We start from the raw sequence: 23,737 nt of genomic DNA on the forward strand, positions 1-23,737 counted from the left end.
ATTTTATATAATACTAAAATGAACAGTATCTAAAGCCGTTCAGAGACTCAGAAATCTCCACTGTCGTCCTGAATTGTCATGTCACCGATGTGTGATTGTGTGTTTTTTTTTCATTGTATTACTGTGGCAGGTGTCGGCTGTTACTGTAAGTACTGCCACAGTCGGTCTCTCTCGCACACACACACACACAAACATGGCTGGTATTGGCCATAGTGATTATAGTAATAGTAGTAGCAGCATGATTATATGGCTGGCAGTGTGTTTTGTTGAGCTCAGTCAACATGGGGATCAATATTAACTACTTAACATGTAATATATATAAAAGGGTGATTGTAGGATGTATAACAGTCATATACTTATTATTAGTGTTTTCTGTGTTTTTGTCTGTTGTCTGTTTGATGTTGGTTTGTCGGCTCATGTCTTTTCTCTTTCCAATCCACAGAGACACGCACACACACACACACACACACACACACACACACACACACACACACACACACACTTATTCCCGGGTTTCCTCAAATCCCCCCACTGCTGAGAAAGTGAGTGGCAGTGCCGTACGCATACAGTCTGCAAACAGAGCTGAGGGGATTTTAACTGGATACGTCACAACTAAAGGGGGGAAAGAAAAGAGGGAGGGACAGAGGAGGAGGGGAGAGAAGGAGAGAGAAGAGGAGAGCGAACGATGAACAGAGAGAGAAAGAGAGGGGAGAGGGAGTGAGTGAGAGAGAGTGGAGAGGGATATATTGACTCAAAGCTGGTCTGCATGCTCCACAGTGTGTGAGAGACAGAGGACGTGAGAGCGGGTAAGATGGAGTGCTGGCACAGATGAAGACTGTCCCTGGGTACGTATTTGTGGACGGCTATATTGGTGCATGTGTCAGCTTGTGGAAAGTGTGTGTGTGTGTGTGCCTCTGTGCATACACATGTGCATGCATGTGCTCTGCGTCTCCGGATGTAAGAGGGATCGGAGCGAATTGAGTTTTCAAGCAACATGCTGCAAGTGTGTCATTTGTCCATGGGTAGGACCGCAGTGAATTTGTTCGTTGTTACGTAAGAGCAGGATGAGAGACTGAATGATTGAGGCTATTGAAGATGGGAACTGGCAGTTTGAGTCTTATCTGTGTGACAGGTCTAAACGCACTCACATGTGTGTGTGTGTGTGTGAGAGAGAGAGAGAGTCTGTTCAAGTGCTGCAACTTCCCATGGTGAGGAGGCAGTGATGTGCATGTTTTAAGTCTCGTCCTGCTCCGTTATAGGTGGGTTATTGGCTGAATTGTCAGTACACGCAAGAAAACCTCCGTATCTGAGCATGTGTCTTAGTGTGTGTGTAAAAAAAGACAGAGTGAATATTTTATGATGCACTGGAGGTGAGTTATAGATAGTAATGTGACTGCAACTGACGAAAAGGAAGATCTTTGTAGTATTTTTAGTGCTTGCCTACACAGAGGATTCCCATCAGTAGCAGTTTTGATCAGATGCTGATGATTCTTCGTTGCTTCTACATACAAACCAAACGTTCTCAGTTCAAAGGCAGAGTCGAGTCCAACGCATATGGCAACACACATGAAAACAGCAAATATACATATGTCACAATATTGATAGCAATCGAAAAAATTCAAATTTTTTAAACTGTAAATTTTCTATTTTTCTGTAATTGTAAATCAGAGTCTTTGAATTTCTACTGTTGGGCAGTAAAACAAGAACAAGTTGAGGACATTGTCCAAAGTTCTTCTGACATTTATTACAAATGAACTAATCAAAACACAGTAGAGTGTAACAGAGCTTAAATGTCCACCAGAGTGGAAAATTGTCCTCGGCTCATCAATAGACGAGCATCAACATAAAGTCAGACAATCATCAACAATGACAGACACGGCGATGAAAACAATAAACAGACTACTGATCGTTGACTAAAATATTAATTGTTACACACATGGCAAATAACACAGCTGCGGATATGCAAATGTTTTAGCATTTTAGCCCAAAAAAGAAAAGAAAATAATAATCATTTAATTTCGGGGTGAAAGTGTCTCGGAAATCAAAAACACAGACAAGCTGCACAGAACTAAAGGAACGTAAGTCACAAGATGCAACATAATGGACAAGATGCATTTATAGGAGGCGATGACACGTGACGTGCTTTTGTAGATTTATCCGGACCCTGTTTTAAGTGTTGACCGAATTGAGATTTTATGTGTATTAACTAGTTCTTTATTATAAATATTTCTCACACATATTGACATCATTTAGATTCAGCTATTGCTTTTTTTAAATCTGGGCAAAGAGGAAATGTTTCTTCAGTATCTTTCAGTCTCTGTGGGGAAAAATAAGAAATCATAGCTTTTGGCTTAACTCGGTTTGGATTTGGTTAACGCTTATTTCGCTTCATTTAGTGAAAAATGTGCTAAGAGCCGAGAAAACCCTCAAATAGTATTATGTAGATATTTCTCAGGGGACTTGGGGAGAGGGAGAGAGAGAGAGGGAGAGAGAGAGAGAGAGAGAGAGAGAGAGAGAGAGAGAGAGAGAGAGAGAGAGAGGAGCGAAAGGCAGAGATAAGGGAGGGATTAGAGTTAAGTGCAGATACACAAGTGACATCACTTGTTCATACTTTGCAGCACTACATTTGAATATTCATTCAGAGCAGCACCATTGGTGTGCCGATACATTGTGTGACTCACACTCCAAGTGCTAGTGGATCTGCAGAATTTCTATTTCGGCCTTTGAGATGTCGGAGTTGCATCAACAGATGAAAGCAGAGACGTATTTTTTCCCGGATGTTTCAGATGTGTTGTGAATTTGGTCTTGTTGACTTTGTGGACTTGCCTTGAATAGAAGGAGGGACCCCCTGCTGCGGCCGAAACAAACTCGCAGATATTAGAAAGTTAGAGGCTTGGCGGAGGTGGAGGAGATGTGGCTGTGTGGTTTTGTCTTTTCTCATTTAAAGCCTCTTGTCCTTCCACTCTGCTTCGGTCTCCATTGTTATTGTCTCCCCTCATTCCTCTCTTCCAGTCCCATTTGACAGTCCACATGAGCGTCTCCAAACCCCCACCTCCTCCCTCCACCTCTCACCTGACCATTCCCCCCTCGTCCACCTCCACCCCGTCCTCGTCGGCCTCCTCCCCGTCGGCCACGCGCCACTCCACCGCACTGCCCCCTCCCTCGCCGGTCAAGATCTCTATGCAGGAGCACTTTGCCATCAACGTGTGCCCGGGCCCCATCCTCCCCATCCCACAGATCTCGGACTTCTTCCCCCGTTTCCATGACTACCCCTGCACGCCGCCGCCTCCGAGGGAGAAGAAGATCCTGAAGGAGGAGACATTCAACGGGGAGACGGGAGGGGGATACAAGGATGGGGAGAGGCGGGGGGACAACGACGGAGACCGGGAGGAGATGTTGGACTCTGATGACGAAGACAGTGAGTTCTCTTTGTGGTGAAAGTTTTGTGTTTGTGACGTTCGGTGAAAACTAAACTAGACAGCATAAAAATGACACTGCCGATACTCATTCAAAATAACTTTCTGCATTTTTTCACTGAGGTGCAGCATCTGCTCAAAGAGTAATTGTGGACTCAAGCATTTTTTTCCCAGCGTGTGTTTCACTCCCACTTTACGTGACACGGTGCCTCCCATGATTTATTAGACAACGTAACAATAGTGACTCAGTCTGTGAGTTTCTGTTCATTCCCCGAAACGTAATCAAACCAAACAGATCAATTCATATTAGGCAGCGTCATGTTTTTAAGAGGCCATCTGCCAAATATATGACTCAGAGCTTCTGAGTGTGTGTGTGTGTGTGTGTGTGTGTGTGTCCCTTACTGGCAGAGTAATTGCAGTGATTTGTGTTGTTTTCAGCCTACCTGGGCACGCTGGAGTTCAACCTGCTGTTCGATCAGGAGAACAACTGTCTTCATTGTACTATTCACAAGGCAAAGGTACACACATCTTCATCTTCCTCATGCAAACACACGTCTGTCTGTGGTTGCATAATCCTCCTTGTATGCCCAGTTGACAAAAATCTCCCATAATGCTTTGGTGTTTGTCAGACCTCTTCCTCTCAACCAGTAGCATGTTCACCACTACACTCGCCACAGCTTGTCAGTTCAACATAAAATCATCTCACGGCACGACAACAACATGCTGGACAATGTGGCCCCGTTGCTGTGGCACACAAATTGGGCACAGCCGTCATACGCACAAGGACACAAACCTTGTATCACACATCGTGTACAGTAACATTACGTTAATTATGTAATGTTGTACATAAATATATAATACCTCGCCGCGCAGTTCTCTTGAGGGTGACACAAAGGAGTTGAGGGGGGGGGGGGGGGGGGGGGGGACACACACCCAGAAGCACTTTTTGAGATGTAACTACAGTAGAGGAGGTCTGTCATATTCACTGTCTTTTTCTGACCCTGTCAGTTGCGTGAAGTGTTTCAGGGCATGATGACGTCATCTTTGACACTACTGTGTGTGTGTGTGTGTGTGTTTGTGTGTGTGTGTGTGTTTGTGTTGGTGTGTCTGTGTGTGCGTGCGTGCATGCACGTGTGCGTCTGCTTGTCTCCACAGGGACTGAAAGCCATGGACTCCAATGGGCTGGCAGATCCATACGTCAAGCTTCATCTTCTCCCCGGGGCTAGCAAGGTCACTGCTCCACCCTTACCTCAGTGGCAATTAACGTAACATGCAACCACACTGGGCTGTCCCAGACACTGACACTCCGCAGTCCCACTTCACACAGGCTCCACACACTGCCTGTGAAGAACATGATTCATTGAAAACTCGAAAAATAAGAAGCTTGTTGTACTTAATTTAACTTTAACGCCAAGAAATAATGATTTACTTTCTTTTAAATGTTACTCTCCCCTGTCAATACTTGTTCATCCGTCTCCATCAAAAGGTCAAAATGCTTATGTGAAAGAGGTGACACAGCAGCGGGCTAATTTACTGTGTCGTTTCAAGCTGCTGAGCAGGGAGCATTTCGGTTGCTTGCTGCTTAATGTGGCTCGCCCAGTGCTCTGCTTTATGGAGCACAAACAAGTTCTGGTCTGCTGCACCGGGCGCTTGTCTTGTTTTCAGCTCGAGAGGCAGGGAAGATAAGGCTCGCCACAACAGCAACCGAACCCTCTTCCAGCACCGGGAGGCAGAATGCAACCTGTTGTCAGCCATTTTGGCTCAAGGTTGACACGAAATGAGGTTATGATAAGCTCGCGGAGGATGCCCGGGCAAGATAGGTAAAACGAGGTTCCTGTCCCAGGTCTTAAGGTGCAAACAATAACAATGTCTGTGGGATTTTTGTCCTCCAGCCTTGCTCTGTCTGTCTTCTCACCCACGGTCACTGCTCTCCTTTGCCCACTTTGCCCCCTTATCTCCGTCTCTATCTCACAATCTGGCTGTGACCCTCTTTGACCTTGAAATACCAACAGTGTGTGGAGAGAGAGGAGACAACTGAGAGGGAGGGGAAAAGGGGGGGACTAAGGGAGAGGGGGAGTGGAGAAAGAGAGGGGAGGGAGGGAGAGACAGATGAGGGGAGGACAGCAGCAGGTGGTTGCCATGGAAACAGGGAGGATTGTTACACGGCTCACGTCAACAGGCAAAAGCGTTGATGGGAACAGAGCGGTGGCGGCGGTGGTGGTGGTGGTGGCGGCGGCTGGGGAGGGGCAGGGGGTGGGCTGCAGAGAAAGCGTGAATGAATAGGTAAGTAGCCATGTACCAGCGTTTGGTAAATATTCAACCAGACGGGGCGGGCAGGTCACCTGAAAAGTGGGAGGGGGCAAAATGAAGTAGTGACGATGACAGACGCACTCTCACACACCTCCACTGTTCCACGTCTTAGACTCGGCATGGCGAGCGTCGCAATGAATTATCCAGATCACAAAAGGTTTCAGTTTCTGCCGGGAAGCGAGTTGTCAAAATATTGAGCGCAGCGGCACCCGTCACCTCTGTCCCGCGCATTGTCCTCCTCCTCTCTCGCTCGCACAGCAAACAGGAACCAGTACACAGCCGAGCGTGCCCGCTGTGTCAATCACACTGCAACACATGTGGCACATGACCTTGCATTTATACAGACACATGCTAAGGCTCTAGTCACAGTCACACAGGGAGGAGATCCCTGCCTCTGCCGCTGCCTCACACAGAAACATGCACAAACACACGCCTCCGTGCCGGTCACTGGTATCTTCATATGCCCGTTCCTGATGGGGGTGCATGGAAAATTCACTCGGAGTCAGCCAGCTCGCTCACAGCTCTGGGAAGCAGGGACTGGGAGAGAGGGAATAGGAAGTACGTAAAAAGATTCATCCAGACAAATGCAGAGGAAGGAGGGAGAGCACGATGGGCCGATGGAGGGCTCGAGATAAAACATTCAGAAACAGATGCAAAAGCACTGGACTGATGTAGCAGCGGAAGATGGAGGCTTGGAGTGTCGGGGGGGTGGGGGGAGGGGGGGGGGGCAGGACGAGGGAGCTGGTGATTTGAATGTTTGTAGATGGAGCAAGTGGCATAAGATGTGTGCCCAGGAAACGAACCCAGTTAAGTCAATAACGAGCCATGATTATTTGTGATGTAGTTATTCCGCTGAGTCTTGCTGGCACACATACAGCTGTGCAACACCACGGTGAGTCGTGACTGGGCCGGTGCGCGGCTCCTCCTGCCCATTGATGAATCAAAACAAATGACATGAATCAAAGACACTCGTTCCCTTCGTGGAGGAAGCTCAGGAGGGCTGACTCTTGTCGACAAGCCAAAAGTTTCCAGCAGAAAATAGAGAATGAAAAAAGAACAGTGACGGGGAGGGTAATGGAGGTAGAGAGGGGTGAGGCGGCACAGGCGGAACAATGTGATGTGAGGAACAAAAACAGACCGAGAGAGAGAGAGAGAGAGAGAGAGAGAGAGAGAGAGAGAGAGAGAGAGAGAGAGAGAGGAGATGGAAGGGAGGATTCAGCATCTGGCCATGAGGCGCTGTCGCAAGAGGCTGACTGTGGCAGAAAGAGAGAGAGAGGATTAGGTGTTTTATCTGAGCATTTTAAAGAATAGGCTTCACGTTTTTCACTTCCAGCTGGATACATTAGGTAGCATTTTAATGAAGTAATATTTAGACCCACTTTGCATATTTAAACAGTAATGGTGACATCTCAAAATGTCTTATTCTTCCTCCAAAAACCCTCTAATTCTCTGACCTCAGCCTACCTGCAACAGTTTGTTCAGATTCAGAAACCGAAGTAAAAGTACAGGTAAATAGACTGTCTTGTACTCAAGTAAAAGCAAGAGTACCCAATTAACTGCTCGAGTTAAAGTAGGTAAGTACTTGCTTTCAAAGTATTAAAAGTAAAGTCTACTTTATTTCATCTAAAACAATAATAATACTGACAGTCATCATCTGCAAATTTGGTCAGACTCTAACCATGTTTCTGACATGTTCCATGTTCCATTTTTGACTTAATAACATATTTTGAGGGGACTATATTCACATGTGTATCAATGCACATTTGGAATTGGTGCTCTAGTGAATATCGATGGCTCCAGGACAGTGTACTGTAGGAGCGGTTGCCTTAAAATAAACAACAGTGCTCATGTTCATTATCAAGATGGATGATGTCAGCCAGTGCAGTGCTGAGACTCATTGTTGTGTCTATGGCACACAGGGAAAAGCTACATCAACATCAAGCTGTAGCTGCACTGACAACAGCCACTGTTTCACCTTTCATTGTTTTGGCTTTTTATTCTTTTATTTGTTGGCATTAAGAAAAATATACAATGTCATCAGACTTAAACCGCACTGCGTTTATTTATCCTTCAGTTATGTTTTAATCCCTACCCGTTAGCCAGTTAGCAAGATTATGCAAAAAACTACAGAATGGATTACCACAACATTTTGTGGAAGGATTTAATATAATAAGAGCCCACAAAGTGTTGGTGTGGATTAGGATCAGGGGTTGGTCCAGGCATAAATGTTTCCCTTCCTTTCAACATTGCGAGATAAAGCATTTTTCAACATTTTTTTCTGGCATTTCTCCCAGAATAAAATCATGAATCTTGAATTATCTTGCTGTGGACATTATGAGTGTGAGGAATTTGGTGCAGATCCAATGTTAGCATTCTACTGAGTGCCTGTTTGTATGGGCTTTCAATTCTAGCTCTGCAGAAATAACTAGAGCTATAAAATGATAATTCTCCAAATTCAGAGATAAATCTATAATATTTGTCTCTTAAATGTAGCGATAATCAAAAACTAAGTGGCGTACAGTTGAAAAACCTACACTGCTTCAGTAAACACTTTCCATCACTCTGTCCTGCAGCTAAGAATAGCTAGTCAGTTCTGCCTTTGGCGCCACAAGGTCTTATTACCCCATTTAACAATAACACGTTTAAAACTTTGTCATGAGAGCCAGAGGTTAGGTATGGCGAGACTTGCGTGTGGGAATTTACGTTCCTCTTGAGTCAGTAAAACACATTTCTAGGAGGGTTTATGAACATTGCAGTAAATACAAAGAGAAAATCTTAAATAAAAAATTAACCAAGATGAACACATCCTCGAGGCGACTGTGTGAAATGAGGCAGAAAGTGGCTGCAAACCTTATTTATGGATGGTGAAGCTATTAGGTGCTCGTGGGCATTTCCGCTCCCGGAAAGCTTTAATTTTTCATGCTGATTGTGTGTGCAATTTAATTGACTGCTGTGTTGTGTTACGTTTGAGGCCGGCTGCTTGTTTTGGACGTCTGGCTGGTGCTAATGCACTGTTTTATAATGTTGGGGAGGAGACAGATGGACAGGTGAGGCGGGGGAAGCCTCGTGTCCTCTCACTCTCCTCTACAAAGTAGGCAGCAGATGTCTGCGATTTCCTGAGGGACATAGATAAATGATGATACTCCACGATTCTCTCTCTGGCTCCTTCTTCCTTGATCTCTCTGTGTCCCCCTGTTTTGCTTCCATTTTCGTGATCTTTTATTCTCTCTTTCTGATCGGACAAGTGTGCTCCCTCAACCTCTAAACATCGCTCACTCGTTCTTGCCTTCTTTTGATCCCTCCCACTCCTTTAATTTCCTCTCACACGTCCTCCTCTTTCTTTCCTCCTCAGGCAAACAAGCTACGGACAAAAACCCTGAAGAACACGTTGAACCCAGTGTGGAGCGAGACGCTGGTGTACCATGGCATCACTGCAGCCGACATGACCACAAAAACCCTCAGGTAGGTGCTCGGCCCTGGATTTCACCGTGGCCAGCAATTAGCAGTATTCCCCAGACAGAGGAGTGACCACTTTATTATGCCGAGGAGGACGATTTGTGATTCCAATCCCCCGGTGGACTACCAGCCGCCGTCTCTGCTTCCCAGTTGGCTCGCCCAGGTGATTCATTATTGCATCCAGGCGACACCAGCCAACTGTTCCACTTGCTGTTGCTGCGGTAACTTATCAGGTGTCCTCTGCATATGGAGTGATTGAGGTCGGACGTCACCGTCTCGGCCCAAAACGTCTGACGCACTCGTTGTGCGTGTGTGAGGTGAACCGGAGATGGAGTTTTGCGGGTGTTTTGTTTGTGAACATGTGCGCTGGCGTACGATCAGTGTCAGCTCGCACTGCGGATTCATAATGGGGTTGGATGGCATTGTTTATCCCGAGGACACAAGAGCACACACATGCATGCACACAGCCACACAAAGACACACACACACACACACACACAGCTCTCATCTGCACTGCCCACAAATGCAGGCAGTCAGGTGTGTGCTTATCCTCTTGTGTGTAAGTCAAGGGCAATCATTGGCAGGAAAGAACATGTATTGCCCCTCCTCTGTCTGTACGTAGAGAACACACACTGACGCACACACGTACACACACAAGCACACACACACACACACACGTAAATGCATATAAACGTCCTTTAGCTTTTAAAAAACGCACACATTCAGCTACTCGCACACACAAACTCAAACCAGAAGCAGCTTGAGACGAGACCCCTCAAACGAAAAGAACCCAAAGGAAACCCACCTGACCTCTGTTCAAGGACATCGCCCACAGACACAGACCAACAGTGGGGCTGTGGGTAGTCCAAATGAAGAGGACTAGTAGAAGGAGGAATATGACCATTGTCAAACATGATATGAAGAGAGAGGGAGAGACGGAGTGAGAGAGAGGGAGGTGGCTGCCAAGATCAGCCAAGAGAGCAGGAGCAAAAGCATGAATGATGCCAAGTGACAGTTAAGGGGATGAGGAAGAAGAAGCCAGGGAGGCCACGACTGAGGAAGATGACCGCATAGAAGCACGGAGGGAATCCATGACTCAATTGACAGAGAGAGAAAGAGAGCGGGAGAGAATATGAAATGGAGAGACTGCTCGCAGAGAGGGATAAAGTAATGAATAGAGAAATTCACTTAGCTGAGAGAAAGAAGGAGAAGGACGACAGGGAGGAGTTTAATCAAAGGGGAGCCAAGAAACGAAAGAATGAGGACAGTGAGAAAAGTGTGAGACAGCAATTGAGCCGGAGTGAATGAAACGCTCCCTGACAGCGACGGAGGGAAGCGCTCGAAACCTGTTCAGGCGCCGAAAAGGAGCCTCGACCAATAGACCGACTTTGTTCTCATTACTCCACAGACAGCGGCAGGCAGAGACACAGAGAGGGATCCCTGGAGAGATATTTACTCACTGGGTTGTGCCCTGCTGTATCCCGCTCTGCCGGTCGCAGCAGGGTGCAGGGGAGGAGATGCTGTCCTGATGTGCGCTGCAGACGCACATCTGTCTGGACTCAGCCTCTCTGTGGACCTGCCTGAAGGCCCGGGATGGGACAATGTCTATAGTTAAACTGGGCCAAGCTCAGTTCCGACCATAAGGAGTTTTCATTCTTGTAAGGAGTTTCTCTCCGTTCCCAACATCAGACATGATGATGAAAGCTGGAACGCGGCCAAACACTTTTTGAGTCATTAAAAATTTCTTTTGGTGTCAAGTCCACTCTGCTGCACGGCTCTTTGTACTGGAGGACAAATGCAAATGGAGTTGTGTGGTGTGCGAAGAGGAGGGAGAAGACCAGTTTTGTGTATTTATTTATATATTTGACCATTCATTCACATATTCACGGTTATGGTGATTATATAAAGCCATTATGCTGAGGCAAGATGCACTTAAGCAGAAAAGGAATGGCTAAATGGAGGATGGTGATGAAATGGCTTCAAGAAAAAAAAAGTTGTAATGGCATTAATTTTTTAGACTCAACTCTATCCCTCTTTGTGCAGAGTGTATCTCTGAGGAACACCGGAGGTCCAGGCTGTTATTAAGGATGAAGCAACTGAGTAAACTCAAAACTAATTTCCTCAATCCAAACGTAACGCTTGGCCTCATACTGGCTAATCCCTTGATTGGTGCAGGAAGGCTGCCCGAGGTGCTCAGGTCTTGAGTTAAAATAAAAGCCAGAGTGACTCTGGATTTTCCACTGTTGCCTCATGGTAAAAGGTTCTCGGTTCGAATCCTGGGTCAGCCGGAGTCTTTTCGTGCAACAACATGCAGATTTGAGTTAAATTGTCTGTAGTTGTGAATATGTATTTTTCTTTGTTTCTTGCTACATCCTCCCTACTCGATATTTGTTTGATAAGCAGATGTTTGAGTGTGATGATGTAGACGCTCACGATCGCTTGCTGATTGGGTCGGCTCTTTCGTGACCCAATTCGTCTTGCTCCTATCACATGACCCCCTTCAGGATAAAAACAACCGGCATTATCCTTGGCTACCAGTTCAGAATGCAACACAGATATTCGGATAAAAGTATTGCTGACCCAGTTGTCTTAGTTTACAGCCGTTATACAATTAAATTCTGAATTTCACATTGATACAACTGTTTACATGTGATCTGTGACAATTCCTGTTTTGGATGTGTCCACTTGAGCATTGATGAGCCCTTTGTATCTTGACCCCCCCCCCCCCCACACACACACACACACAAACACACACATGCATAAACTTTTTAAAAGGAACGCACTTTAGATAATGGACTGGATGAGGAACTGGAATATACCCTGCAAAAAATGTTATTCATTCTCGTTAGAGCTAAAAATACTAATTGTCTGGAATCTCTCCAGTAAGAGTGTGTTCGTCTTCTTTGAAGTCTGAACCAGACGCACAAGTTCCTCTGAAGATTGTTTTATTGCAGTGAGGCTGGCACACTTTTGAGATAAGGCCATAATGTATCTAACAGTGGCTGCAGCCTGCCTCTGCCTTTGGGCAAATTTCAAATTAGAAAGCAGTGACGTCGGTAATGTGGCGCCCCGATCCTTCCACACATTTTAGCGACACAACTCTTTTATTTGTATTTTATTGCACACCAAAAAATTGAGGTGAGCTGTAGATTGCAGCATATCGAGTATGCAAATCTCATATTTAAAACTCCTTGCGGCCTTTAATGATTATCTGTCTGCCTGTTAATAGAGGTGAGATAGAGCATGTGGAGGTGTTATGATAGGAGTCGGGTGTCAAGACATCCAGAATGTGTATCTGAGTGTTTGTATGTGTGTGTTTGTGTTATAGGACTACCCACATGATGTTAGTGCCAGGTCTGCCCTCTCTCTCTCTCCTATATATCTCTTCCCCACATCTCTCCATCCTTCTGTCGGGCCGCCTAATAGACTTGCACCGTCCTCGGCTTTGGGGAGATAGGAAAAATTCTAGGATTTGATTTGGTATTGGATGGTTGGCGAAGCTGAGATTGGCTCGTGGACACCTCAGGTGATATGTCCAGTCCGGTTCTGATATGATCAGGAAGAAAGAACATTTTGATTATGTATTACATGCTGAGGGGAGAGTGATAGTTTTAGTTCGATTGCTTTATCTGAGCGATGCATAGCCCCATGGCCAGAGGGCAATGTCAGTCGGTCAGATGAAACAAAAATACCTCAACAGTGGATTGCCATGGGATTTCTTCAGACATTCCTCATCCCCGAAGAATGAATCTTCATGACTTTAGCGATGGCCTCACATTTCCTCTATGAGGTGAACATTTGTTCAACACAAAACTAATGGTATTCCCATCAGCCTCTACTATAGTCTCCATGGCTTCTGCTTATCAGGGAATTTGAGGATAGTAAATGATCCCAGTGAACCCTACACCTGCTAAACAACAACATGAGCATGTTAGCATACTGACACTGTGTCTAGGTACAGCCCAGTGACTGGATACAAAAATGGACAATATGGCTCAAGTTACTTCAAATGTACAAAAGTGAAGCCGAAATAACCTGGACACAAGTGCTGCCATCTTGCTTTAATTTTCGTGATTTGGACCCGGAGTCTGTGCAGTAACACTAACCTGACCAATCATGGCTCCTGAGTTATTTGTGTGACTGATGCCCCATCTGCTAACATGGAGGAGACAGGATTTATAACCTATACTGCAGCCAGCCACCAGGTGGTGACTAAGATGTCGTGGCTTCACTTTTGGCAGCTGTAATGTCGTGCATATTTATGGCACAGCCTTACAGGGCAGCGAATCACAAATGAGTTGAATTAGTATTCAACAGAAGCTGTTTTGATTTTCTGAAAATATGATCTGATATTTAAATTAGATACGGAAAAAAAACATACAAATCTGGAATTACCTCTTGGGAAATCAACAAAGGGTCTGATTTTTTTTAAAGCCATGCAATTTATCCGCATGATAAAAATCTTAAACATTTTATCTGGCACGTTATGTAATGTATCGGTTCAATTAATATTGGGGAGCATGAAGTGATGCCCAAATATAGGAAACATAGAATTGAGCCTTTAATCACTCAGATCTGTAGCAATGCGGCTGATGGGAATTCATTAAGAATGGATATAAAGATTGAAAAGAAAGTGCAGCCTATTTTTTAATCTATCGATACTTTATAAAGCAGCAAAGGTCTTTGTTGTTGTCACTTTACTCGTCCACCAATAAAGAGAAGCCTTCACAAGTACAGACACCACGCAGACATGCTAAAACACCCAGCTCATCCAATATAACGCATGACGCTGCAGCGACACCACCTTAAAAATGTAGCACCTCCTCTTGAACAGATTCCACGAGCATCTGTTTGGTTTGTCAGCGGGATCGTGGGAGAGGGTGCGAGGAAACAGATCCAGCGTTTGCAGAGAACGAGCCAAAACTTTGGACGGAGCTGGCGTCACATTCTGCTGCAACCTTCGTCTCAGCGCAGACACCCTACATGTATGACAGAGCGAAGGCACATAAAGCTACTGACAGCCGTGGTCTTGACTCAGATTTATTCTGAAGCCCGTGCCAGAGATACTCATCAGTTATGACTAAAGGCTGGAACCAGCATGTCAAATGTCTAAATGTCAGAGGGACCAGAAGAGAACAGGAAGAGGGGGAAGGTGTGTGTGTGTGTGTGTGTGTGTGTGTGTGTGTGTGTGTGTGTGTGTGTGTGTGTGTGTGTGTGTGTGTGTGTGTGCGTGTGTGTGAAGACAGAGTGAGTGATAGGATTGAGAACAGTGAGCGATATGAGAGGAGAAGAAATCAGAAGCAGCAACAGTCCTTCAGGGAGTATTTGCGCACACAGGGAATATTGTAGCAGGTGATTGGCTGTGAAGACTCTACTGTAAATGATTGATTCACCCTCTATCAAACAACGGCATCAATCGGAACGAACGTGCTGCAGGAACATAAAAGACGAAACTGATTCAGTTGGGACTTTGGGTTTACCGTGCAACTGAAGACAGATAGGAAACAGGTACTGGACAATTATAGGACTCGTCTTGGTTGAAGGAGGATAATCAAAGGTTCATTACTGGAGGGAAATACAAAGTGTTGGATCCTTTGAATTGTTTTCACCATCTTGAAAATAGGGAGTGGTGAAAATGTCGTTTCCACTATTTCCCAGGGAGTGATTCATGGATCTTGATGAAAGAAATCAGGCATAAAGAGGGGAAAGATATCTATGAATGTGATCAATGAGATTCAACTTGATTGAATTTAAGGGGACAAGCAGGGCTATGTGCTCAACTGAGTCTTATTCTAGCTTTATCAATACTAACAGTGCAACTTAAAGGCTGGGAATGTCAATTGGTCGGATGGTCCAGAAATATCTCAAATGTCGAAATGGTTACTCGTCACATTTATGAACAGATTAGATGATGAATCCTAACAACTTAGGTGATGCGCTGACTTTCCCCTACGACCCACAAGCAAATAAACGTTTACTATCTACCGTATATGTTTGTTTGATACTGCCTCACAAATCCAGAGACATGCTCACATTTACAGACATCACTTTCTACATTGATGCATTGCCACCCTCATCTGTCAGAGGGGTGACTAACAACCTTGATCAACACAAATGAGCTAATTATGTTTTGTTGTTGAACTGAGCATCTGCAGAAAGCGTAGAGAATAAATAACTTGGACAGATTACGTTGTGTGATTAAAAACCACAGTGTTCAAAGTAACTCACTGAAATGGTGTAAAATGACTCCATTTATTTTCTTCTACCTGCATTAAACATAAAATCAGTTTGTGCTTCCAGCTCAGGGAAACACAGAAGGTCAACTGATTGCCGGCTTCAGACAATCTCTTTCCTCTGACATGGTTCAATTACAACAAATTAGCATCTGATGGACTAACGGCCAAGAAGGGAGTGATTGAAATCCTCTGGAAACCCTCAGCAATCGTACAACTTCTCATTATTCACATGGGCGGCTGCTCGTGAAGCGACTGGGAGCTCATCTCGTGTTGCAGATGGAGCAGCTGATTGATGGTTCAGATGCACTTTGGATGCACAGTATTTGGCAGAGGCCCCCACACAGCAGTGGCAGGGTTCATCTCTGAGTATTAACTGACTCACCTGCTTCTACTCTGCTTTCCGTGTGTGTGTGTGTGTGTGTGTGTGTGTGTGTGTGTGTGTTGTATGTATGTTTGTGTGTATGAAGGTTGTGTGTATGTGACATGGACAGGCTCGGCCGAAATGAATTCATCGGAGAGGTGAGGGTGGCCCTGAAGAAACTGAGAGAGGGCGAGAGCAAACGCTACAATATGGGCTTGGAGAGAATTACACAGGTATGTGCATCTCACACCTGTGTGTGTGTGTATGTGGATGGGGGGGGTCGTCTGTGTGTGTGTGTTCACAAACATACCAAATGGGTTTTTGTGGACATATATATCAAGATGTGTCCTATCTCCATTGTGTATGTTTGCCTTTGGGCCATCAGGCATCAATTTCAAATACTGTATTATATTGCATAATGGATATTCACCTGGTGGCTCTGCGGGCTATAACTACACTCTGCCTCCCTCTCTCCCTCTCTCCCTCTCTCCCTCTCTCCCTCCATCTCTCCCTCTCTCCCTCCCTCTCTCCATATCTCCCTTCCTCTCTCCCTCTTTCCATCCCTCCCTCATCAGAATAAAGAAGCTAACAATCAAATGGTGGAGCCGGGTGCGCTTGTGGCGGAGGAGGAGGTAATACTTCCGTCAGCTTTTTGTCTTGCTGTAATTTCCTATTACTCTCCTGTATATCGAATACATTTTCTCATGTATTCAGCAATTCTAATCCCTCCTCTATTTCCACTATCACAAAGGGAGGAGAAAAAAAGAGTTTTAATTAGAGGTTTTAATCAGTATCTACGTGTCAGCGACATTAACCTAAATGGACTCGTGTGGAGGGAAAACACTCACATGGACTCAGTGGAGCAACAATTTGTAAACCACACCAGTGCTGCTGCAGACCAGTCTGTTCCTCCTCCGGTGGACTTTATCTAATTTCTTTTCATGATTCTAGGGACGCGTGATGTCTGATTAGACTCAGTTTATGGTTCAACATGGAAATTAAAGGGACAAGGGAGCAGTGTCATTTCGCCAGATAAGGCCTTTAATTACAAGCTTTAATTTGAATCCTCCTGTTGGCTGTGGGAACACACACACACCATCCAAGGCAGTGAGAATCACAGCTAGTTTATCTGCAGTCAGTTTTTCCTGTTTTCATCTTTTGTCTCTTATTTTTGTTTCTTTGAGTGAAAAGTTGACCCTGCTGCAGGATTGCCCACAGCTTGAATTCACAGAGGAGGTAAATGTCAGGGTAGAAGCAGGTGCTGTGTCTGACACCGGTGTTTGGTTTTGTGTGTCCTCAGCGCGGCCGCATCCTGGTGTCACTGTGCTATAACACAGAGAAGAGCTGTCTGCTGGTTGGGATCATACGCTGTGCCCATCTGGCCGCCATGGACTCCAACGGCTACTCGGACCCCTTCGTCAAAATGTAAGTCACGACAGATATTCATGGGCGAACCTGGTAATCTACAAATTATGCTCATATGCAATTATTCTGTATAGTAATTTTTCGCTGATTGCAAGGGACGGAGCTGGAAGTGGTGTGCTTTTTTCACAGCGAATACAGGTTGTTTTGTACGTGAACACATTCACAGTGTGACATCGTTACTTATATCGTTGATCATAAGAAAAACACTGCTCTTATGATTCTCATGATTATCTGACTGAACTGGTTTTCATTTTTAAACAAGATGAGCAGCAGTATCAGCATCAGTCTCTGACGTTGAGGTTTAGGATTTTGCCGACCCAACCATCCACGTCTTCCTAATGCAAGACTCTGTCTCTATATATCAGCATCATATGATTTCCTTATTTTCTCTTGTCATGACATCTACTGGGTGTGATGATGGTGCTGTTGTCAGAGCTGTTGCGCTACACGGCTCAATTCCAATTCATCCATTCCAGTTCAGTGTTTTTCTGTGTGGAATTTGCATGTTCTCCCCATTTTTGCGGGAATCCTCCCAGCTTCCTTCTATAGTCCAAAGAGAAACAGATGGATGTTGGGTCGGTTAGACTCAAAATGTGTGAATGTGAATTGGTTATTTTTCTCTGTTTGTTGGCCCCGCGATATGCTAGTGACCTGTTCAGGGTATACCTCACCCATCGTCGGCTAGGATTGGCTCCAGCTCCCACAGTGACCCTCAAAGAATAAGCAGTGCAGATAATTTTGATGGATGAATGGATGGATAATATCTGCAGCTACTAGAGGCTTATACTTTCTGATTGTTTGTGTATTTGCTGAAACAGCTTATTAAACTGCGAATAGATAATTTATAGGTCTCAGAGAATTTGTCTTATACCTTCAATACAAGCAAAAATACCAACCTCCAACATTTAACCACCACAGATAAAACCCAGACAGACAGTTAACCTTACTGACCTTACTGGAACTAAGGCACTTTAGTCAAGCTTTACAGACACTGCCAATAACATTTCACTCTTAGACAGCACAATGTTTTTCCAGAGATATGATAATCAATTCATATCCCAAATTTGCCTCATGGAGCTTAATAATCTCTGCAGCACTACAGCCGCCTCTGAGCTCAGACTCTCAAATCAGACAAGGAAAAACTCTTTAAAGTGAAAACAGGGAAGAAACTTCCGGCAGAGCTACAGAGGATGGTTACCTCTTCCATGACGAACAGTAGAGTTATAGATTTGTTTGTACTAAACAGAATGACAAAGTAGATTTACAATAAGGATGACAACATTATAGACCGTAAACAATACTGAAGACTGTGATCTGGAAAGACACCGTTCAGGGGCCGCAAACTGAGAGAACCTGAGCCACACTCCATCTTCTTCACCAGAGAGACCCAGAAAGATGACAGGCTACACAAACAACAGGTGGAACAACAAGGACATTATTCAGATGTCTCGGAAAAGAAACAAATACACAGGAGGAAACAGAGTGACGAGGATGAGGATCCAGATCTAAAACATTCAGTACGGAGGCACCAACAGCTAGGAGAAGCAGAGAGGTCCCAGGACGGCTGATAGTCTATCACAAAGAGCCTGAGTGAAAGAAGAGAAAAGACAGAACAGGGGGAGAGTTACTGTTACTGGTTCGAAGTGGTGTCTGTCACCAGCATTTTGTTTTCATCTGAGTTTAAAAAGCTTTACTTTTCATAGACTCAAGTTTAATTTGTTAATTTGACAAGGTGCATCAATAGTGTAACAGTAGAAATGAATGACTGCCTTTATTTTGGCTAAGAGGTGAAATATAAAGAGAGAAAGGCAGAGGGCTAGGTACAGAGCCCTGGTGTAATCCACATTCTCATTGTTGATGTAGTATTGCTGTAGTAAACACATTGGGGTTCTTTCAGATAGATACGACTGGTCTAGAGTGGATATACATCTCTAGAGGCCGAGTAAGAGAAGTAGAGAGACAGTTTCGTAGAAGATATGTTACTACTTAAGGGAATGTAGTTTCAGTGGAATGACAGACCCTAAAAGCAGAATGAAAAGGTTCAACAAGATAATTGTTAGATGAAAGCAGCTTAGACACAACTCTTTGTATTAAAACAATTAAAAGACCAAGGCAATACATACAAGATCTCTCTGGAAAAGATCATATTTCTGGGGTGTTTCTAGGGCTGTTTCACCACCACCCATAATTAGATTGAGTTTTTTTCCACAGTTTCACACATACTCTACCCTCTAATAAACCGACAGGCTTGAGGGGGCGTAGCCAGATGTCCTGCTTTAACACCTGCGTGGCACAACACTGACAAACCTACAGTGAGAAACACACATACACAAGCCATGCTCAACAGCATATCCACATCCTATTTGAGCTGATGGTGAATGGACTTTTCTAATACGCCAGCTACATGTCCTGCCAATAAAGACCTTAGAAGTATAGGTCATGACACACCTAATCACGCTGGAGGAAGGGAGTGGATGTGGACTCCTACATGCAGGTCTTCTGAAAAGTCAAAAACACAGTGTTCAACAACACTGCACACCTGAGTGAGCCTGCCTGTAAGGCATAGCTTGTCCTGACAGATAAAACCCACATAGCTCAATCCCTGATCTGCTGCTGCACTTAAATACCAACACTGCAGCGAGCGAGCGCTCCTACGCAGGACAACCAATCCTCTAACCAACGCCACCTCCGACAGTGGGAGGTGTAGAGGTGGAGGCTGCACCATGCACTCTGATGAAATTGCGTGTCATCTAAGGTTTGATAATGATAATGGGTTTGTTTAGTTGATGTAGGTTTAAGGTTGTAGCGTCTGTTCTTGTCATTCAGATACATGTGTTTGGCTGTTTTCTTTCATTATCTTTACATGTCACCAATCAGCTGGTTTTACACCTGCTACTGGATGACACATGGAGGCGTGCGTGACAGCCCCTTTGTGATCCCCTTTGCACCCTGCATTTACCCATAACCCCCCTCTGCACCTCGATCTGTAGAGAATTTTATATGTGCTGTCTTGCCATTCATAAATCCCGGCTTACATGCAGCACTGCACTGCTCTTGGAGGTTTGGACAAAATCAAAAGGACGTCTATATTTAATAAAGTAGGCACAGTGCAGGGATTTTGAAGGTCTTCTGAATGGCTGTTCAAAGAGATGAGAGAAAGGAAAAAGAGAGAGTTCACACCATGTGAAAAAAGAAAGGAAGCTCTTTCTGTATCTCAGACGCGTGGCTCTCTCTGTTTTTTTCTCCCCACATTATTGATTTTTCAGAGTGAGGCCTTGTGCTTTATTGGCCTATCCCGATGCGTAACACAGAATCTAACTATATGTCACTCCTCATCGTGTTTGTTCTGCAGATTTCCACTGGCTATGTCTCTTTCACACACGTTCCTTTAGTTTGTTAAAGCTGCTGCTCTGATCTGATCCTCATTTCTGGCATTTTAGTAATTCTTTCTCCGTTTGCCTGTCTGCCAGAGTTCCCTTCTGTGTTCTTCTTTGTGTGTTTGTACCAGCGAGTCTCTGTATCCGTCGCAAAGAGCCTTGCCTGCAGACCTGATATAATTAATGCTCCTAGTGAAGGTAACTTAAAAAAAAGAACAGGGAGGTGAGGGCAGTGTTGGCACAGGTGAACTCCATCTCTGGAGTATACTGAGCAGTTAAAGTAGACGTAGGAATTAATTTGCTTCCCTGTCTGTTTGGTGATGCTCTGTAGCTGTAAGATCAGCAATCCTCTTGAGGAATCTCTAATGAAAACTGATACCAGTCGCTGTGTGAATGTGTGTGTGTGTGTGTTTGTGCGCGCGTGTGCGTCTGTGTGTTTGTGTGAGTGCGCGTGTGTTTCCGTACATTTGTCCAGACGGCTTTTCCAAATGGTCTCTTCTCTCTCAGACTCTCAATCAGCCTTTTGAAGCCTTTTAAGTTACACAAGGTCAGAATTATCTCAGGGCAAATTTGTCTTCCATTAACAAGGACAAATTAATATTTTAAAGATCTTTAAAGACTTTAAGGAGTTTACATCCTTCAAAAGAGCCCACATTTCTCCCTCTCTACACTTTACCTTCAATTTATATATATATATATATACATTTATATTTTGATATATTCTGTCAGGAGAAAAGGGGTGTACGGTTGAAAAAGTGCAAAACATGTTATATATTTTCTGCTGACTGAGCACACTGCCTTTTCAATTTTTGTCTTCTCTCTTTTCCTGTGAACACTTGTGTGAAGTGAAAATAATAACCCCTCTCTGCAGCAGGCATATATTTAGCTCTTCTCTTCAGTAGTCACGCGTCTTCTCTATCACTGTTCTTCTACTTTTACATATCTGTATCGTAACTTCCTTGGCTGTGAGACAGTTTTTTTTCACCGGCTCCCTCGAGCTCATCTCTCCCTGTCACTCTTCTCCTTTTTTTTTCTTATTTACAGCTTTGCTTTTGTTCTTCTGTTTGTCTCTCCCTAACATAAACTTGCTCTCAGGATGGTTTTAGAAAAATCACGACCCAACCCGTTAGAAAGTTGTCAAATTGTCAAACTGACTTGGCTCCTATGCAAAGACAAACAAAGAGTGAATATACATCATGCGCTATTCGCAGGATATGATGGAAAATTAACTGCTGTTGTTGCTTTTCCAGGTTGTGTTTAACCTGTTGTGTTACAAGAATATATTTCATGACATTTAGGAAAAAAAGCTTATTTGTTAAGTGTTTTCAATTCCACTGTCTTGACAGATGTGAGCAGTTAGCTTAGCGCAGTGCAAAGACTGAACATGAAAAGACTTCAGTCATGGTTGAAACAGCTTGTATGACTTTGTCTAAAAATCGACTTTGTTGTTTTCATAGTGGCCTGGCTACCTCAGTTCAGTAGAGCATAACACTCTAAATCTCAGGGTTGCGGGTTGGAGCCCCATGTCGGCTGACGGTGTTTTAAAAAAGGACAGAAAAGCACAAAGATGCAAATCAAAGTCTTTCTCTCTCAACGTTCTCTGCGAGAGGTCCTGTGGTTCAATGAAGGGGCCCCAGAAGTCCTTTGATTCACTCCTGCTTGTATGTACATGAGGACTGATTGCAGGGAACGGTGCACCACCACAGTGGATGGCACCAATGCACCTTGATGCTGGTTGCCACTCTCTATTAAACCGAAAGAAGAAGGAGACCAATAAACCTTTCAGTGCACATGTGAGTATTTGCACCTTGGTGTTGGTTGCCAGCCGTAAATAAACCGAACAAAGAAGAAGAAGATTGCAGTACCTCCACCTGATTAGGAAGAAAAACATATAGTAGATTGCACCTTGACGTTGGTTGCCACCTGCCAGTAAACTGAACATAGAAGAGGAAGAAGAAGAGTATTGTATTACAGTGAGATAAAAAATGTATGAGTTTAAATATATCACTTAAACATCAATATGTAACTTCAGCCACTACGGGTCTGTCAATCGAAAACAACACCGAAATAACTAGTTTTGATGATGTCATGAAGCAGTGTGGGATCATGGGAGTTGTTATCTTCACTCCTTGTGCCATAATCTTCTAGAGTCGTTTGGCTCTCTCGTGCCTTTATGCTTTACTGGAGGAGCTGTGGCCGTGATCCGTTACGAAGTGAGCAATACAAACAGTGGAAGGAAAACACGAGCTGACTGGCTATCTGGCTAGTTGTGTGTTTTTCATTTGTCATGTCAAGTTTGTCAAGTTACAGAAGAGACTCACATCAAAGCCACCGGTAAAGTAGAAATGATGCGAATAAAAGGTGACCAAAATGAAACATCACTGTTACCTTGAATAAAACTGGGGATTCATCTGGGTTTGAACATTGTTCGAAACATTTGTAGATAATGTAAGTACACAAGTAAATAAAGTATATAACATAGGTTTAGATATTATTATACATTTGAATGAAGAATAAGTATCTTTAAAAGAAAAGACAAAATAAATAAATACATTGAGATCATGAAAAAATAGTTGAAAAATCTAAAAGAGGATTAGGATTGTTATAAAAGTCAGCAACTGTAACAAAGTCTATGCAAACACAACATGATTCATTAACTAACACATGCGGTACATGCTGTTAGGGCTTTTTGAATTTCCAGGACTCTGAGGCCAAATACAGGAAGGACAGAAGAAGTTTTAATGTATTTATTGTAAGATTTGGAATGAGTTAGAGCTAGTCTCCAGGCTGACTGAGTCCAGCAGTCTGTTTCCAGGGAGCTAGGCAGGCACAGATTCAAACTGTTCTGTGTCCCAGATCTAAATCCTGAGAGCAGGCAGGCAGGAGCACCAACAATTTCAGATCCAAATCCAGACAAAGGCTGGCTTGACGTGGCAGGTATGGCAGAAGTGAGCGAAGATCCTGTAAGACCGTGGGCAAACAATGTATGGGATATTATAAACAGGCAGAGTGAAAGATTTAAAGTGCAAAAATTCAGAGCGCGGTCCTAGTGTTACTTTCACTGTGGGTGATCGAAGGAGTCTAATGGGAAAGAGCAGCGTTTAAATACAGGGGCAGCTTGAAGAGTTTATGGACAAACGGACCTCAGGTGTGAAG

General features: G+C 44.2%; 1 protein-coding gene across 1 annotated transcript in view; it reads left to right on the forward strand.

The window, feature by feature from the left end:
* Positions 1-547: 547 nt before the first annotated feature.
* The window catches only part of doc2d (double C2-like domains, delta), a 34,342-nt gene continuing 11,152 nt past the window's right edge, over positions 548-23,737 (forward strand). Inside the window, 8 exon segments of the mRNA XM_053419276.1 lie at positions 548-845; positions 3,013-3,418; positions 3,855-3,934; positions 4,572-4,646; positions 9,079-9,188; positions 15,886-16,012; positions 16,355-16,411; positions 17,080-17,204. Of these exon segments, the coding sequence (XP_053275251.1) occupies positions 3,031-3,418; positions 3,855-3,934; positions 4,572-4,646; positions 9,079-9,188; positions 15,886-16,012; positions 16,355-16,411; positions 17,080-17,204 (962 nt within the window). The 5' untranslated portion in view covers positions 548-845; positions 3,013-3,030.

This window comes from Pleuronectes platessa, chromosome 3 (assembly GCF_947347685.1).
Source record: "Pleuronectes platessa chromosome 3, fPlePla1.1, whole genome shotgun sequence".
Taxonomy (NCBI): Eukaryota; Metazoa; Chordata; class Actinopteri; order Pleuronectiformes; family Pleuronectidae; genus Pleuronectes; species Pleuronectes platessa.